Genomic DNA, 19,481 nt, shown 5'->3' with positions numbered 1-19,481 from the left:
ACATTGTTTTTATTTTGACCTCTCAGCAATGGGCACCGATGTTTCTCAATGGTAGTAAATTCCTAGAGTAGGTTTTCCTTCCGCTACTTCCTGCTTTTGTTGTCACAAAGTCTCATTCACACTGGTAAGGAGATCTCATGATAGTTGACGTACTTCCTGTCTTGCTTGAATGTGCTGCAGGTGCTGCAGGTCTGTGACGAAGGTGCTCTTTTTTCAAAACCGCAAGTAAACTAAACAATAAATTCCTTTCCACTTTTTAACACTGTCTTTTATATTTATATATTTTATATTTATAAAGTCCAAATTTCACCTCTTCCTCCCCTCTTCTTCCAGACTTTCTAGATTTTCCTTTCCCACCTTTTAAATTTATTCCATTAAGCTGTAAATAGTTCCAGAATGAAAGATAGTAATTTGTACCTTCTCTTCCAATTATCCAAGTTCCCACCGGTCTTGCAAAGCTTTAGATGTTTAGCAATGTCCAAGAAGATTGGGATCCTGTCGAGCTTATGTCAAATAAATGACTCTGAAAACTTCTGCAGATGATAAAAATGCAACTCTTCCCGGAGACCCCTCAAAGCCTCAAAGGAGCCCCCCCCCGGGACTCCCTTTTAGCCAAGGTAAATCTCCTCAAAGTTTCCTGTGCATGTCTTGGACTAATCTCTGACTGAGAAAAGTAGGCAGTAGGCATTAAATTGCCTTCAACTACCCCGAACAGAAGTTCCCAGCCTGCTCCTGTTATGAGAAGCAGCTCAGCTCGACATTTTCCTCCCCCGGAAGTCCAGACAGGCTGACCATTTTTGAATGGGCCAAGAAAACATTCAGGTAGTAGTATAATTGCTCCAGCTTACTAATACCTATTCAGTTGAAATAAATTATGATGGTTAGATTTGGTCATCATCTGTAATTTTTCTGATATTTGTCATTTGTTACAAGGACCAGTAACAACAAGTCTCAGCCAGATTCACTGAAGTATTTTCTATCAATATTTCACTGACAAAGTGTAATTTTACCCCGTTCTTCTTGCTGCAGATCCCCACACCTTACTCTTTTTTGTCTGCAGTGATGCCCCTGCTCCCTATAGTACCCTTTTATAAGTTACAGAGAGATTTTGGGTGAAAAAAGAACAGGGGAATTCATTTCTGCCAGTACAGTGTACATAGGATATACCTCTACAGTAGGGGGGTGCGCTTGGTATAAACGGAGCCCAAAAATACACCATTTTCTCAGTCAGTCATTGAAGGGGCTAGTGATTTGACTATCTGAAAATGGCTGCCCCCCAAACTATTTGGAATTTTTTGCGGCTGCTGGATAGCTGAAGTTCTGGGTGAAATGGCCACTTCAAGAAGGCTTTTAAAGCCCATTAAATGCCTTCAGAGTTCACTTGCAGCTTGCAAAAAGGAATTGAAAGAGTATGTGATCCTTTTAAATGCTTTCCCTTCTCTTTTGGAAACAATGGAGGATGGGGGTGGCTCTGTTGGGCAGTCCAGGTTAAAGTGGGCTGCTCAGCTGAGCATGCAGAGAACTCTCCTTGAAGGGTTGGCTCTGTTGGGCATTCTGGTCTAAACCACCCATCAGAGTTCCACTGAGCCTGTGTGGCGAAGCCTTGGCTGGGGCTTGGTTTCTGCTGAGCTGCAAACAGGAACCAGCCTAGAATTGCACTTTTCAAGCCATCCAGTGGGAAAAAGGCATTTAAAGGAAACTTCCTTTAAGTGCCTTTTGCAAGCTGTGCTATGACTGAACTCCAAAGTGGCAAGTTCACCAGGAAGGAGTTCATGTGTGGCGTGGCTTGTGAAAGGCATTTAGAAAGAGTTGCCTTTATATGCCTTCCCCCTCCTTTGGAAACAATGGAGGATGGGGGCACCTTCTGGGGCCTTTAGAATTGGTCCCTCTGATCTAATCTTTTTGAAACTTGGAAGAGTTTTTAGGATAGGCACCAGCAGCTATGCTGCAAATTTGGTGCATCTTTCTCAACAACAGAGTGCCAGATATCCCTGGATTGATTCTCCATTATAGCCGATAGGGCCCATTGACTATAATGGTCTCCATAGGGAATAATAGAGCTGAAAAAAATTGACAATCCCAAATATTTCCCAATAGCATACCAATATTGGGATTCAGGAATACTGGAAAATACAAATATTTATCAGGTTCAATATACCGGAACCTGAAAAATACCATATTTTTTTTTTTGCATACCCCTACTCTTTAGTGATAATTTCTACTAAGAGAAGTTTAGATTATAAATTTGAGGCCTGATGTGATCTAGAATCTAATCTGACTTAGTTTTCCTATTATTTTATCTTGATATAAACTTCTGCAGGAGCCTCTGTGCTAGGTATGAGGGGTACAACTTTAGTATAAAAATAGGGAAATAAATATTTCTCCATTGTGAAACTTATCCTACTATTGTGAATGTTATTGAGAGGGGACTGAGGAATCCTCTCTATATGTTATAGTTAAAGAAGACTGCATTATTTAAGTAATGGGGATTTATAAAGAATTTTCTGGGGTTTACTGAAAGATGAACTAAAACAGGCCTGAGCCAGACATGTTTTCAGTCTTCAGCATTTGTTGTTTTAATTTTCTAATTATTGCTACCACAAAACCTTATCTTATCCTCATCATAGTCTGATAATTTTATGATACCTAGAAAAAAATGCTGTAGTAGATAAATTATCTATAATAATAATAATAATAATAATTTTTATTTATATCCCGCCCTCCCCGCCGAAGCAGGCTCAGGGCGGCTAACAGGACATGGTATATACCATGATATTATATAAAACAATTGTAAAATACAGTTAATAAATACATTAAAACAATTACATAAAATTTAAAACTGCAATAAATTAAGGTGCTCTATTCAATAAATATATTCCGATGGCTAGATGTCGCATTCAGGGTTCCTTATAAGCTTGACAGCACTTTCCACCACCAGGGATTGGCTGCTGTTGTAACGAAGTATGTATGCAGACATCTCTCTGTGTTTGTGGGATACAAGCTTTAGTTCCTTGATTTTTGTGGGGATGGTCACCTCATCATCCTCAGCCTTGGAAAGTGTCCTTCTGCCATAATTGCTGTCTTCTTCTCTCTTCTCTGAGTCTGCTCCTCCATCGTGATTCTCGCTGACTGAAGCTGGGCGGGAGAACTTAGATGGAGCACGCTTTCTTTTCCGGGTAGTTTTCACTTCATCCATAGCTGTTTCAGTTTCATCTTCATCGGCAGCAGCTGAGTCTGATAATAATTGCCCCCCCATTCGGAATAAAGAGACAGACAACAATATGGGATAAAGGACCACTTTATTTAATTAACGGCAATGGGAAAAAACATGGGGCCAGGATGAGCCAGGGGCCACAACCCAGACCACCTCCTCAACCTGAAAACAGGGCGAGCCCTGGGCCCAGGAGTGAGCCAACCCAACGGCTCAAACCCGGCCGGCCAGGCACTAGATCCAGCTCACTGAGCTCCACCCTCACCCGAGCCGTGCAGCCTGGGCTGTGGACCACTCCCTAGTGACTGGATCACCAGGCTCCCTGGAGCCAACCTTGCGCCATGCAGCTTAGGTCCCCCAGGGAGGCCGTATACCCCAAAGGTGCGTTGCCATGTGAGCTCACCAAATACCCCAAAAGAACATGTTCCCAACGGCAAAACCGCCACAGACAGCGCCAAGCCTCAGCTTAGGCAACTGTCCCCCCACTAACAAGAACATGTTCCAGCCCATGCCTCAAGTCGGCCAAAAAGGCGTTGTTGCCCTTTATCGACACGTGAACACCATCAGGACTGTACAAATCCGTACACTTGGCCCTGATGGCTGGGTGTGGCACGTAAACTCCGAGCCCTGCCTCCATGACTATACATAAGGCTCTATTGGCCTTCCTTCTGGCCCGCTCCAAGCCCTCTGGGTCCCAAGCTGCCCGCCACACCCGGCGCGGCAACATGGCCGACCACAAGACGAGGACGCCTGGCCATCTTCGCTTAATCAGGGTGATGTCATCCCGGGCCTGAATTGATAGGGCCTTACCCTTCATTAGGCCCAAATCATTCTCCCCCAGGTGAATCACCAAGATGTGCGGCAGCGGGCCCCTCCTCTCCTTAAACAAAAGCGAGAGGAGTCCCAACCACTTCATGCTCCGCCGGCCCTGCCACTCAATTGTGGCCTGCTCGCTCAGGCTCAACTGAGATCCTCCCGGCATCCGATGTGCCTGATGTGCTGCCCAGAAAACAATACTGTGGCCGCAAATAAGGATCCTCCTCCTCTTCGGGCCAGCCACAGCACCTAAGAAAGAAATAATAAATTCATAACAATTAATAACCATAACCATAGCACAATAGAAGAAACCACACTGTATCATCTTACGAAACCAGAGACCGAATATAGGTCCGAAAGACCCGGGACTTCCAACGGCCCACTCGGCGAATGACATCACCTTCATAGCCCATAGCCGCAGCCGTAGACACTGCGCCTATGCGAAAAGAGTGAGTGCCAAACCTCGCGCCCCCGAGTCCCAACTCTTCCAGGGCCTGGGTGGTGACTGCCCAAAACTGGAACTTGGAAAGAGGGGAGGAGTCTTCATGGCGGAATAACAGGCCCTGAGCCGTTCCCTGCATTTCCAAATATAGCGCCAAGGCCCGCACCGGGCACAACTCCTCCTCTAAACAGGGGCCCAGCGTAATCACACAACCCTTCTGCTTTTGGTCGGTTTTAGACCGTCGGACTTGAATGACCGCCTGCCCTTTTTTGAGCATAACGTCACCCACCCTCAGGGCCCTGTCTCAAACATCAGTGCGAGAATCTGCAACCAGCTCCGATACCCGCAACGCCCCCAAAAACGCTGTCAACGCTGCGGCGTGAAATAAAACCTGCTCGTAACTTGATACGCAAACTGAAGCCCAGGTGGAGTGGAGTCCCCGCAAAATAGAGGGCGAAATTGGGAGCCTGCTATCGACCTGGCGGCCTGTCTCCTGGGACCACCCCTCCAACATTTTGGAAATCCGGAAGTCCTTGGTGCCCTCTGAATACCCTTGGGACCTGCTGGTAAAAGCCAACCCGGAGAGGTGACCCTTAATGTACTTCACGGAAAGACCGCGATCCCTCTGCCAAATGCAAAATTGGAGCAAATGCTCGACCGGGACAGGACAGGCCTCCTCCAGCCTGGCGCCTGCTCTGAACAACGAAAATTGCCTTGCCGCCCAGTCATGTGACCTCCTCGTACTGGGTGCAATTGCAAATTGGATGGCCCAGCTCACTTCCTCCTTCCAATTCGCCACAGCTCTGCCGGCATGGGCACTGGACAACTGTCGGCCTCTGGGGCGAGCTGCCGGAACCGCTCCATCTGTTGGCGAGACAGAGCGTCTGCCACACCGTTACTAGAGCCCGGTACATGCCGGGCGGCAAACAGCACATTCAGTTCTTGGCAGCGTAACGTAAAACGCCTAACCAAACTCATAACTGGGGGAGATCTGGAAGTGAGATTATTGACAACATAGACAACCGCCATATTGTCGCACCAAAAGTGCACCGTATGATTGGCCAAAGAGCTCCCCCAAATAAAAACTGCAACCACAATAGGGAAGAACTCCAAAAATGCCAAGTTATGAATCAAATCAGAGCTCCGCCACTCGGCTGGCCAAGGTTCAGCACACCACTGCCCCCGGAAATACACACCAAACCCGGTGGAGCCCACCGCATCCGAGACAATCTGCAGTTCAGCTTCCAACAGCATAACCTCCTGCCAAAAAGATGTCCCATTGAAATGCTGAAAAAAATTCTCCCACACCTCTAAGTCGTCCCACATGCGCCTAGTTACCCGAGTAACATGGTGAGGCAAGTGCAATGCAGTCATGCCGTCACAAAATTGCCTCAGAAACGCCCTGCCGGGCACCACCACCTTACATGCAAAGTTCAGGTGGCCAACTGGCTGTTGGAGCTCAAGCAACGAAACTTTCTTCCTTCCCTTCATTACAGCCACCTTTTTGCGCAAGCTACGCAACTTATCCTGCGGCAACCGTGAAGACTGCTGTACAGTATCAAGCTCTATACCTAAAAAAGTCAACACGGTCGAGGGGCCCTCCATCTTTTCCACTGCCAACGGCATGCCCAGCTCGGCCGCCAACCATTCAAAAGACCTGAGCAGATAAGCGCATTGGCCAGAACCCGCGGGGCCAGTGAATAGGAAGTCATCAAGGTAATGCGCCGTATCTCGCATCCCTGTCCTGAACTGCAACGCCCACTCAAGAAACGTACTAAACCGCTCGAAGGCAGAACAAGACACCGAACACCCCATAGGGAGGGCCCAGTCCATATAAAAACTGCCTCCGAAACAAAAACCCAACAACTCGAAATCGTCCGGATGCATGGGCAGCAACCTGAAGGCCGACTTAATGTCGCATTTAGCGAGCTCTGCGCCTACCCCTCAGTGGCGAACTATTCGCACTGCCCGGTCAAAAGAGGTGTACCTAACCGAACACAACTCACCTGGAATGGTATCATTAACTGACTGGCCCCTTGGGTATGATAAATGATGTATCAGCCGGTACTCACCCTTAGCCTTTTTTGGTACCACCCCAAGAGGGGAGACCCTCAAATTAGGAACAGGTGGTTCTGGAAAGGGACCCAAAACGCAGCCATCTGCGCATTCCTTCCTAATTTCACCTTGTACTACGTGCTCTAATCCTTTAACCAACTTTAAGTTGGAACACAAAAAGGGTGTTCGAGGACCCTGGTAAGGAATCCGGAACCCAAACGTAAAACCATGTAACAAATATCGCCTATCATCCAAAAGCGGATAATTTAGCAACAGCTTACTGAGAACCGCCGTTCTGATGGGGCTGGGGCCCTTTTCCAGGTTGTTGATTGGGCCCTCCCGGCCTCTTGAAGCCCCCTTTCGGCTTTGACCTGTTACATGCAGTAAAAGCATGGGGTCCCTCGCATACCGGACATTCATGCCTATATTTACAGGCTTTCCTGGCGCATGCCCCTTGGGAGGTAAACTCCCAGCAAAGCAGCCGAGGTTGAACCGGCTGCCCCGCAGGCGCACGGGTAACGGCAGGATGAGTCGTTTTTTGGACGATGTGACCACTGTCCGATCTGTCGCCCATATTAGGCTTCGCAGGAGCCATCAGTTGCAACCAGAGCTGTTGGCTGATTTGATCCCACGGCAACCCGGGATTAACCGCCGCCCTCATGCGGAACGCCTCATAATACTGGAGCCACGCTCCGCCCACGAAATCACTATAGGTGCGATAAATAATATCGCAATACTGGAAAAGCGGGGCGGCCCTCCAAGGCTGGGCCCTCTCAGTTACCCCCGCATAAATCAAAAACCCTGGCGACCAGTTCGACCTAGACCGGTCAACGTTCCTCCTCTTAAGCTTTTCTTTGTCCTTCTCGTCCATCTCCTCTTTTGGTTTCTTCTCTAGCTCCCGGTATAGCAAGCTGAATACGTCGACGTATTCGCCCCTCAAGATCTTTTCTCTAGTTGCAACGATAAGGTGGTCGCCCAATGGCATAGCCGAGTCGCCAAAAGGGATGGCGTGAAAAGGAACCGAAGCATACGAAAAAGAAGGGTGTGTTGGAAACCCCAGCCCCCCCCCACACTGTTGTGTGGACCAAGATGAAGTAGACGGAGTAGCTAACTGGCCTCCCCAAGGAAGGACGCCCCCGGCTATGGGGCTCGACACACCACCCGCTCCGCCAAACTGTCCCGCTGCAAGCGGCGAAGATGACCAAGAAGACCCCGTGCCTACTTGCCCAGGTGAGGGAGACAAGAAAGGTGACCACCCCAACGGTGGCTGCTGACTCAGGGAGGGTCCTCCGGCTGTATACGCGAAGCCCAACCCCTGCGAAGGCAATGATGTACCCACCCCGGGTCCTATGACCAGGCCCCACGGACCCCACGGCCAACCCGTCCCCTGAGGCTGAGCCAGCCACCTACCGTCTTGCTCAAGCGGAACCACTGCAACCTCCTCGGGCTCCCGTCCATGATCCTCCTCTGGAGCGACCTGATCCGGTGCGTCGCCATCATTGCCGCCCTGTAAGGCAGATAAACGAGCGAGAACCTCCCTCTGAAAAGCGATGGTTGCCGCCCTACCACTCCCAGTAAGACCTGACATGCGCTGAGAAGGACCGGCAACACCTGTTTGCCCTTCCAAAGCCACCAAGCTTTCAAGAATCGCTTGGCGAGTGCTGGCATCGTCCCACTCCTCCGCCAGGGGCTCCACTGGACAGAGTCTCTTTGTTGGTTTCTTAGCCGGCTGCTTTCCCTTTGAAGGGCCCTGTCCCTTTTTAGGCCCCATGGCAACTAATAGAACCCCCCTACTCAAAACCACAACCCAGACCGCGTGGGCTAAGGGGAAGTCCGTGCGTCACCACATGCCCCGCAGATGCCCTGCCTTTGCCCTATCCCAACTGCCCTAATGGGCAGCACTCAAGGGTGCTAACGAGAAGCCTTGCCTTGCGCCTATCCCACCTACCCCAGTGGGCAACACTCAAAAGCCAATGAGCAGCAAGACTTGAATGAGCAGAGATTGGGGGGGGGATGGCTAACCAGCCTGCCGCAGGACGCTGGGCTACTTACCCAGTAACCTCACCAGCCAGCCACTGAATGCCCCAAGCACCCTGCCCCCAGTAGCTAAAATATAAAACAGAGCATGGGAGGGCAACACATTCACCACCCCAAATGGCCCCCAGCTCACCCCGCAACTCACACCCCCACCGAAACCAAAGCAGCAATTGGGGGGACGAAAAAGGGCGGGAAGGATCTGCCGCTGCAAAGGCCGCCCTGTAAAAGCGCCTGCACAAGGCACGGCACAGAGAGAAAGGGCGGGAAGGATCTGCCGCTGCAAAGGCCGTCCTGTAAAAGCGCCTGCACAAGGCACGGCACAGAGAGAAAGGGCGGGAAGGATCTGCCGCTGCAAAGGCCGCCCTGCAGAAACGCCTGCCCAGGCCCGCACAGTAAAAAGGGCGGGAAAGATCTGCCTCCGCCGAGGCCGCCCAGTAGAACGCCTGCACAAGGCTACGGTGCAGGGCCCACCACAGCCGCCTCAAAAAGAGCGGGCCGGAGCACCCTCTGCTGTGGCAGTCCTTGCCTGACTCAATGGCCCCTTCCCCTCCCACTGGGTCCCAACTGGCACAAGGAGATAAAGGAGGCCCCCGAAGGCACACAGCCAAATACTCCCTGTCCAGCCGCAGAGCCCCGTCGACGGCCCGCCGTTCAGCCAGGCGTCTGAAGCCGCAAAAACGTCCCACGCTCTCCCCGCCTTCAGCCGCCTCAGAAGCGCTAGACGCTCCTCCAGCCGACCGCAAACGACGACCAACGAAGGCCACAGCACCGCACAGCCTCGCCTGCTCATGGCCGCTTCGATACACTCCTCAGCCGACAAGCCCTGGTGCATTGAACTGCGCCACAGGGGGACGGGCCAGCCTATATAAGGCTGCCCGCTCCCAGGCAGACCAGGGCGAACCCACTGTCTCCCATCCAGCAGGGGAGGCAATGGGCGGCCCCCAGCCTAAGGCGGCCGATGGGCCGCTCGGCTGGGTGGTGCCGAATAATAATAAATTTTATTTATATCCCACCCTCCCCGCCGAAGCAGGCTCAGGGTGGCTAACAGGACATGGTATATACCATGATATTATATAAAACAATTGTAAAATACAGTTAATAAATACATTAAAACAATTACATAAAATTTAAAACTACAATAAATTAAGGTGCTCTATTCAATAAATATATTCCGATGGCTAGATGTTGCATTCAGGGTTCCTTATAAGCTTGACAGCACTTTCCACCACCAGGGACTGGCCGCTATGTATGCAGACATCTCTCTCTGTTTGTGGGATACAAGCTTTAGTTCCTTGATTTTTGTGGGGGTGGTCACCTCATCATCCTCAGCCTCGGAAAGTGTCCTTCTGCCATACTTGCTGTCTTCTTCTCTCTTCTCTGAGTCTGCTCCTCCATCGTGATTCTCGCTGACTGAAGCTGGGCGGGAGAACTTAGATGGAGCACGCTTTCTTTTCCGGGTAGTTTTCACTTCATCCATAGCTGTTTCAGTTTCATCTTCATCGGCAGCAGCTGAGTCTGATCCTGGCTATGTTCACAAAAAAAAAACACCAGGTTGTAGGGTGTATGATTTCTCATAGTTCTGCTGTTTCTTTACAAAGCTGCATTTAATTGAATATTGGAGCCCCTATAGAATAGAGATAGTTCAGAAATGATTTCATCCATAACCATTGAATGGTGTAAAATTTTTATATAAAAACAAGCAATGGTAAGACCTTCATGTGCATTTCCTTTCATGTCATACAACAAAACACTGATGCAGAATGACACCAGCTTTGGAGAGGATCAAGACAGCTTTTTCAGTAAGTCTTGGCCAATCTCCTCCTTGTTACAGCCCCCAGTTTGCATGGCTTTTGTCCATGCAGGTTCAGTGAGCCAAAGGGGATTAATTCCTCCCTTTTCCATCAGTGAAGAAACTAGTTGGATCTAGCTTTGTTCTTCAATTAAGAAGTACTGAGAGAAGCTGCAATAAAATCACTCTGAAAATACTAGGCAACACAGTGGAAGTTTTAGGTAACCTGGCACCTGGGATAAGCCCTGATTTAAAATGTACATAATTCACAGTTCAAGAAAAGCATAGTGATTTCCTTGCTTGTTTCAAAGAGTGTTTCCTTAAATATTGCTAATTGGGAAATATTTTGGAAGTTTCAGAGTAAAAAGCAGCAATGAGTAATGGTGTTTTTCCTCTCTGCTTATGGCATGCAATGGTCTGGATAGTGTTGTTCACGTGATGGAATAATGTGTGAAAGGTTGACATTGAGGCCTTTTGTTCCATTCCAGTGCTTTCTGGTTCTTGAGAACAGTTTGGTAAGGTCAGGGTTTTAAGAGTGAGGGCCTGGATGTAAAGTTAAAGCTTGTGTTTAAATATTCAGCATCCAGTCTCTGAAGTGCACTCTAAAATCTGAACAATGCGAGCAGCAATAGAAGAGCTGAAAGATGAATAAAAATAATATGAAGAGTGGAGTTTTATACCCTGCTTTTCTCTACCCTGAGGAATCTCAAAGCAGCTTAAAATCACCTTCCCTTCCTTGTGAGGTGGTGAGGCTGAGAGAGTTCTGAGGAAACTGTGACTTCCAGGACAAGGACATCCAGTGGGCTTCATGTGGCAGAGTGGGGAATCAAACCTAGTTCTCCAGTTCTAGTCTGCCACTCTTTAACGACTACACCATGCTGGCTCACAGAGGCTCCTTTAACTGTGTGTGCTTGAAGCTGTTTGAGGAGGATTTGTTCTGTATGTTTGCTTGTTGTGCTCCCCCCCCCATGTGTCATGACTGCCAGCAGCCCTGTGCCACCGCTTTGTGTCTCTGATCTTTTGTGCTGTCCTCCAACGTAGCCATTTTAGCCATTGTTTCAGGGTAGCAAGGGCTGCTCTAGTTGACAGCACAAAGATGCCTTCCAGCTGTTTTCCCCCGCCTTGTTTCATCTTTGCCTTCAAAGGCTATATTGCTTTATGCTGTATGCACCTGCTTGTTCAATGAGATCAATTTTTCCCCATGAGTTGCAATCCAGAATGTTAAAGCAAGTAGTAATGCCAATAAAATATGTGTGTTCCCCCATCCCAACTTGTGCATTGTGTTTTTGTTTACAATGTATTTTCTGTAAAATATTACAAAACCTAAATATATCTTGACTTCCTATGAGAATTAAATAAATGTACTGGGCTTTTTTCTTCTTAGCCATCAGTTTTACACAATAAATTGATTTGATAAGCCTAATGCATTGGGTTATAAAATCAGCTCAGGGTGGGCTAAATTCTTGCTTTTGAATTCAGTAAGCAGAATGAATAGCTGTTTTTTAATATCATGTTTTTAATTGTCAGCCTCTTTAAGCAGGACTATATATTCTAAATAAATAAATGAAATTGGCTGCTTCTTCTCAGGATCAGTAAAGTATAGTCCATAAAAAGGCTTTAAATAAATTGTCTAGCTTTTTCACAAGCCAGTAAGTCAAGGGTCCCCTGTGTTAAACCTGTTGAACCTATGGGCCCTTGAGTGTTGACAACATATAGAGGGGCACTATAAGAAAATAGCTGTCATAGGGTGGGGAGGTGACTATTTACAGCATCCGTGACTTGGGACCTTGGTCTGGTCTCAGAACATTGGAAGGTTCAGCACAATGTTAGGATGTTCCAAGCCAAATGTTAGCATTCTCCGGTAACAGAGGCATATGTTTCCAAATTATTTCAGTCTCAGACACTGTTAGTGTGTTCTGTGGTCTTCTGAAGCACTTCCTACTCTAATGGAATTGAGGGAAAAGTCATGGTGTCCATGAGCACCATTTTGGGGAACTGCAGCAATTGGTGGACTGCCTCACACAGCACAGGAGATTACCCCAGGTGATGTCTCAACCAGGTAGAAGTTTTCATGTATAAACCCAAGTTATATATAATACTGCAACAGATACAGTTCAAATAATTTAACAATTTATTCTCAAATCAGTTTGTTCTTTCAAATTATTCCCTTTGGTATAGTCATAATAAAAAGTGAAATTGCAAAATTTGATTATCATACAAAGGAACTATTCTTATACACTCACGATTGTACACTATGGCCTTAATCTGCAACCATAAATGGAGGCTAACTTTGGCTAAAAGGAATGAGATTCATTAGTTGTCATTAACTTCTTTCACTGGTTTTGGTGGGACTTGGTCATGACTACTGTTTGCTGGATAGAAATAAGTTTTAAGGTGTGAATAATAGATTTTTACATTCAATTTAACTGAGCTTACAACTAAAGGATTTGTTTATGTGGATAGGGCTGGGTGGATGGGTTCTTTGGTAAGTGTATGATCCATGGCTTGAGTTCCGGTGAATACTTCAGTTATCAGTTTGGGCACTTTATTCTGCTCTTTCTTCAAGAACCTCATAATATCATCATGAAGAGCTCAAGAAAGGTTAAAGTTATACTGTCCTCCCAGTACTATAAACTAGAGGCAATATTGGAACAGATAGCAATCATAAAAAGCCTGAGAGGCCAGTATCAGAGTATGTATGGTTATTTTATTATCACAACAATCTTGTGAGGAAGACTGACCCACTTGTTTGATTTAATCTCTTAGTGTAATTTTGAATTTAGTTCTTGCACATTCAAACCATCCTCCAGCTTTAATGTTTCAGGGCTGTTTTATAGTTATACATGTAGCTGGGTAGAGGTTGCACACACCAGAGTTACAATATGTCTCACAAGCTGGATGGAAGTACTAATAGGTGCAAATCCAGTTGCCACATAAAGTGTTAGGTGATTCTCAGCAATCCTTGTTATTGATGAGTAATGCTGAGTCTTGATAGACTCTCAGGCTTTACTGTTTGTCTCCAGAGTTGCGAGTGGTAAAATAGATCTTGAACTAAATTCCTTTTTCCTCCTTTTTTCACATAGTTTATCCTCAGCAAAATGGGAATGTTGCCATAGTGACTGGAGGTACAAAAGGAATTGGTTACCATTCTGTGAAGTGTCTGGTGAGACTCGGCATGCACGTTATAATAGGTACTGTTGTTATTTTATTGATGAATTTCTATGAATTTATTTTTATTTTGTTTAATTTAAGTATTTAGTGTTTGCTAGCCTTCCTCAGAGGAAGTCGGAGTCATGTTTTAATTTCACAACCTTCCTCTCAAATAGGTTAGTTAGACTAAGAGGTGGATTTATTCTAGACTACTCAATAGACTACACACACACACCACTCAAGTCCTGGTCAACAAACAAGAGGCAGAAAGCTGCAGTGTGAAGAACAGAATACTGTTTCCCTGTGCACATATGCAAATCTTGTATGTGCAATTAGCTTTATGAAACAGACAGCTACATAGATGGAAGACTCTTAACACAACTTGATTTTCCTGATGTGAAACGCTTGCAATAGCTGCTTGTGCAAGGAGGAAACAACTGTACTTTTTGGTGGCTAAATTGTTGACAGGTGTAAAGGGTTGAACTGCCTTATTTAAAACAACACAGCTTGAACTCCTTGATTATTTCTAAACTGTGATGGAATTTATTTCCACTGTTAATGAAGTATATTACATTTTAGGAGGTAACAAGACCAGATGACACAATGGCAAGATTCATATACAGAGACAAATCAGAGTTTGTCATGATACTAACAAGCAGCTGGGAGAATTCTCAGACTTTCATACTTCTTCCTCTTCCCTCCCGTGCATCTGGAAAATTAAGTACTTCCAGAACAAACCAAAGTATATTGTTTTGGTCTGCATCCCAAACAATGTTTTGTTGTCTGTCCTTCATAACAGAGTTCCATTGTGGTATACTAGCCAAAGTGTTGAACAAGGCTCTGAGAGAACCAGGCTTGAGTCACCAGTTCCTCATTGTGTTGCCTATGTGGTTCTCTGGTTGGAGCTGAGTTTTGTATCATGGCTTCCTAGAAAGCTTCCCAAGTGGTTCCTCAGACCTATCATGTTATATTGCTGGTGCATGGAATATTTGTTGATATCTTATCTAGGTCTCTTATTACATTAGGATTTTTCTTCAGTTTATTTTCAAACTACTTATTTTTCAGTATTGAGCTCTAATTGTAATTTTATCTTTCTCAGTGTCCTCTTTTCCAAACTTGTTTTAGAAAGAGTGCAGTCCAAGCATGCTGTAAAGCCATCTGGATGAAATATGTGCATTACCTTGCTCTATAAAGGTCCCGCCCACACTGGTGTCATTTCCTTGTTGTCAGCTACTCACAGTTGGAATTTTCCCCTCTGTACCATGGATTTCCCTGGCTTTTCCCATCTTGTCAAATCATGTAAGCTAAGCAGGGTTGGCCCAGGCAAGCATTGGATGGGATTCCCCCAAGGAGTACCAAGATCATGAAATAGACACAGAATGGCAAGCCACCTCAGAACATCTCTTGCCTTGAAAACCCTATGAGATTGCCAAAGTCAGCTGTGACTTGATGGTACTTTCTGCCACACCATGGGAATGCTTCTATTTTTTAAAAATGGTAATTGCTATAGTAATTACAAATTTTCTAAAAAGAACTCTCAGAAAGCCCTCTAGTGGTGCTGTGGGGAGGCACAGAAAGTGCCAGCCAGAAGAAAGTGTGCTGAAAGCTCTGTGTGGAAGTTGTGATGCAAATACACATTTCTCTGCATTTGCAGTGGCCATGGAAAAAGTGACAAGAGTACTTGCTCTGTGGGAGCAGCCCAAGTGACATGGAATCTTCCAAAGTGCAGCTTTTGCAGAATGGTAGAGCTCCAGTATATGAAAACAACAGTCTTGTGGTTCAGCCAGCTTGCCTACCAGCACTGTGCCTCCTTAGATTTTGTAGGCACAATTGTGGACATTGGAAATTTTGAGTAGAGCAATAGCTTCTAGTTTTCTTGCAAGCCCTGCTAAATATAGAAGAAAATTAAAAATATAAATTCAGTGTCTGTTGCTGTTTTAACTTTCAGTTAAAAACTTAGCTGAGTCAGATAGGAGAATTTCAAAATGCTTGTCAAATTGTCATTCATCTGAATTGTAGTGTTCTTGTTCTGTAAAAGCACAGATATGCACACTGAAAAAATGCCTGGCCTGTCATCATGTCTATTTTAGTTACTTTATCAGTAGTCACAACATTCTCTGGCATTGTCATTTGGGTAAACAGAGTTCCTCTTATTTTTCCTTCCAGGTAATATTAAGCTTGACAGGCTGTATCATCTGATAGACAATGCAGTGGTTTCCATGCCTTCTAAATGTTCAGATATAACATCCTGATCTTTTTTGTGGTCTCTGTGCATCCGTGGGAGAAAGCATGCCTGCGCTGACCTGATTGGTACTTAACAAGCCAAGGCTTTTTGCACTCAGCTGCAATGGACATGCGCAAGAACCCCACCACACATGCTCACAGAGTGGGCGCGGACATCCCATCAGTTCTCTTCTGACTGCTGCGCTGATCAGTTGATCTCCTCACTCCGGCCGGTACTTTTATCTACTTCCCCCTTTCAAATAGCCACTTATAATCCTATAATCCTGCCTCTCATGTTATCTCAAAAGCAAATAATAACAAACAAAGTGAGATGGAGAAAAGTCAAAAACTTTACTCTCCTCAGCCTTTCGGATCCCCCCCCCCTTTCCTTCCCTGTTACGGAAAGGCAGTGGAGGCGGGCTCCGACTCAAGTGCTGGAGTCAAATTTCCCCTCCTCCTGATTGATTTCCTCTGCCCTGCCTGCCCAGAGAGACTCGCAACATAGATCTTCAGTAATCCGACTAACGAGGAAAAAGCCAGCAACATGGCTGTTCAAGCTGCTTGAATCGTCTCCCTCACTGCAGATACGATTGGCAAGAGATGCTCAGGAGTATCACAATGCTCTACAATCTGGGTCTGTCTCCAGGTTCTATGCCATCCAGGACACAGCCTAGAACAAACGACAATCCTAGCACCAACCATCTGAACTCTCCTGGAAGCAGGGTTCTGCCTCAGTACTAACCAACACCTTTTCTCTCTTACCTGAGAGAATGTAGTGCAGCTGCACCGGCTAACTGCCGGTTGAAGGCTTATATTAACACTAACTGTCCTCCTGGCAGAAGTCCAGTTATTCCTAATCAGGGACCAAGCTCTTCTACCCTTCCAAGTTTCCACCTTCCCTTTCAGTACTTCATGGTATCGAAAACAGGACAGGGAGGCCTCTGCCTCATCAGGATCCACAGAGCACTAGATGAAGTCCCTCTAGTACAATTTTAGCAGGACTGCCCTGCATGATACACTTCTGCCAACTAATGTGAAGTAGGGATTGGCACCCCTAATTTACTTAGTGTGTAGTCCCACTACATTTCAGTTGGATCACTTAACTTCCATTGGCCACTTAAAATCTCCATGCATCCCTCTCAAACTATAATGCTCCTTGCAGCCTGCTCTACTTCCTAGGTTTAACCACACTCCTGTAACTGTTGGTTGCTAACTCCAAATGGATCCTCATTTGCAATGCTCAGTCCATTTTGACCTATTCCAACACAAAGAAAAATGAAGGAAGGAAGGAAGGAAGGAAGGAAGGAAGGAAGGAAGGAAGGAAGGAAGGAAGGAAGGAAGGAAGGAAGGAAGGAAGGAAGAAATCCTTTAAACATGGTCCAGTCCATAGGGACAACTATGAATGCTAGTTCATAGCACATCATATGGGGAGTGCAGAACTTTCTCTTTTGCGCATGTGCTTCAAACATGGTAAGAACATGCAGTTCTCCATGTCAATCCTCTCTGGCCTCAACCACTTGGTCCGGGTGCTTACCAGCCTCCTCATGCATGTCCTACATTTCTGGAGTTCTGATGCCTCAGAACTCTCTGACTCTTCAGGGACCTCCTGTTGCTCCACCTCTCCCTACTGCCCAGAGTCCTAACCATGGGATTGGTGCATAATGGGAACTCTTTCTGTTTTTAGGGACATCTCTCCAACTCCCTATCCTTCCCTTTGGATCATTACAAACCAGTCTCTGGTTCTGGAAGATGCACATGCATGATCCCATCTCAAACTTACCAGCCCTGACCTGGATAGCCCAGGCAAACCTGATTTCGTCGGATCTTGGGAGCTAAGCAGGGCCAATCCTGTCAAGTTCTTGGATGGGAGACCTCCTTGGAATACCAGGAACAGGAGGCAGGGGCAGGCTGTATCAAGCCACTTATAACCTCCCGACCATGCCAACTACCACATCATTTTCTGGGAATGCTGACAATAAGATCCACTACACACTTCCTTCAGCTATCACTTGCAGAGAGGTCTGTCTTCACCCTTGCATAAATGCTTCATCCCTCATCCCTCATCTTATAACTGTCACAGATGGGCTATTGCCAGGATGCTTGTACCCTAGTACTGGGAATATGGACAGACGGTATAGACTTTCACTCTTCCCACAGGTCATCCACCCACTTGGGGACCTGAACATACAGGCGATTTCTTGAAGCTGCAGGGCGGCATCCCCTCATGTTGAGAGGTTTTTTCTCCACCCTCCATTATGCCTCTGGGGTCACTCCCAATCGACAGCATCTGAGTAAGATTGGAAACATCAGCAATTCTACCCCAGAGCAGGAGTGGATACCAGATCTTGTCTCCTCTCCTGCGATGCAGCCAATACCTCTACATGTTCTCATGTGCACCTTGAAGTTCCAGGGTAGCCAACAAAATCCTAAGTCATGCCCTCACTGCTCTAGGGCATCACTATGATGGCTTTGCCATCACTACTTTCCTCTTCTGCGTCGTATCGCCCCAGAGACTCCCCATACTTTTCTTACAAATATGGAACATCCTATTATCTCTAACTTCTTAGCATCATTGTGGGCTGCAGCCTCAACTCCTCTTGGGTTGGAACAGGCCTCCCGGCCGCCTTGGCACACTGTACCTCCATTGATGGGTACCGGTCATCCTCACCCTCTTCTATTACTCACTTCCTAAAGGCCTTCTCGGCTTTCATCTTTATGCCAAATGACCACTCCGCCTTCGCATCTGCCTTTCTCTTATCAATCCTGCCATGGAACCTCTCCAAACCACTGGCTACTGGTTCCATTCATTTCTTGTCATGGGGAGCAGCGTTATTGATGGCTGTCTCTCTCACTGGTTGGATAACTGGACTACTGACTCGATGTTGTTTTCATGATGAGAATATGAAACCCTTTGTTTTCATGATGAGAATATACTTCTTCCTCACTCTCCAGCAGTATTCTTTCTCTTGGAAATAGAGTCTGAGTTCCCTTTGTAACTCTGACATCTCTCTTTCAAACCTTCTCTTCGTAGATGGGCAGATAAAGAAAGTCTCCTTTCTTTGGATATCAAAAGGGTCCTCCTCTTGTGTTCTTCATTCAGCTCTAGAAACAATACTAACTTGTTCTTCTCTACTGTTTCCTCCAAGCTAAACTGTAAGATCTCAGAGACTTCCCTGAGGCCTAACAGGACATCCTGAGCCCTACTGTCCCTTATCATGGGTTGCCTCTTGACCTGCCTTGAGGTCACTCAACTAGGGCCTTAGCCATGTCTCTGCTACACCAGGTGATCCACAGAGATCTACACAAGAGATCTGCAGAGCTACAATCTAGGCCAGTCAGCATACTGCTATGCCTCTACTGTCTATCTACACTTGTGTTATTTCTAGCAGGCAATGTGCTTCTGCTGTCTGCTGTGTCTGAATGACCTCCAGCACCCTCCTCCAGACATAGACCTAGCTTGCTAATCTCCCATGGGTGTGATGCACAGAGACTATGAAGAAGATAAACAGGTTGCTTACCTGTAACTGATGATCTTTGAGTGGTCATCTGTGCAGGGCCGGCTCACCCACTAGGCAAACTAGGTGTTTGCCTAGGGTGCCGGGAAGGTGGAAGCACCAAATTGGGCTCCCCACCCCCTCCCGGTGCCCCTGGCAAGCACCTAGTTTGCCTGCCTCCTCCCCCGCCAGCCACTACCACCGGCCGCTGCTGCCTGTCACTCCATTTTTTCTTCCCTTCGCCTCCCCCCCTGCACCTCCTCC

The 19,481-nt window shown here is 46.7% G+C and overlaps 1 protein-coding gene across 5 annotated transcripts in view; it reads left to right on the top strand.

The window, feature by feature from the left end:
- The window catches only part of DHRSX (dehydrogenase/reductase X-linked), a 240,934-nt gene that overhangs the window by 87,054 nt on the left and 134,399 nt on the right, over positions 1-19,481 (top strand). For 3 of the 5 annotated variants that reach the window (XM_060233910.1, XM_060233908.1, XM_060233907.1), the window contains exon 2: positions 13,434-13,541. The exons of 1 other annotated variant lie outside the window; for it this stretch is intronic. In XM_060233910.1, coding sequence (XP_060089893.1) covers positions 13,526-13,541 — 16 coding nt within the window. In that variant the 5' untranslated portion in view covers positions 13,434-13,525. The remainder of the gene's footprint in view (positions 1-13,433; positions 13,542-19,481) is intronic. One more of the 5 variants, XM_060233911.1, reaches the window with a different exon arrangement.

The sequence above is a fragment of the Heteronotia binoei genome, chromosome 3, assembly GCF_032191835.1.
Source record: "Heteronotia binoei isolate CCM8104 ecotype False Entrance Well chromosome 3, APGP_CSIRO_Hbin_v1, whole genome shotgun sequence".
Classification (NCBI taxonomy): domain Eukaryota; kingdom Metazoa; phylum Chordata; class Lepidosauria; order Squamata; family Gekkonidae; genus Heteronotia; species Heteronotia binoei.
Note: the sequence above shows the minus strand (reverse complement) of the source record. Positions and strands in the feature narration are given on the sequence as shown.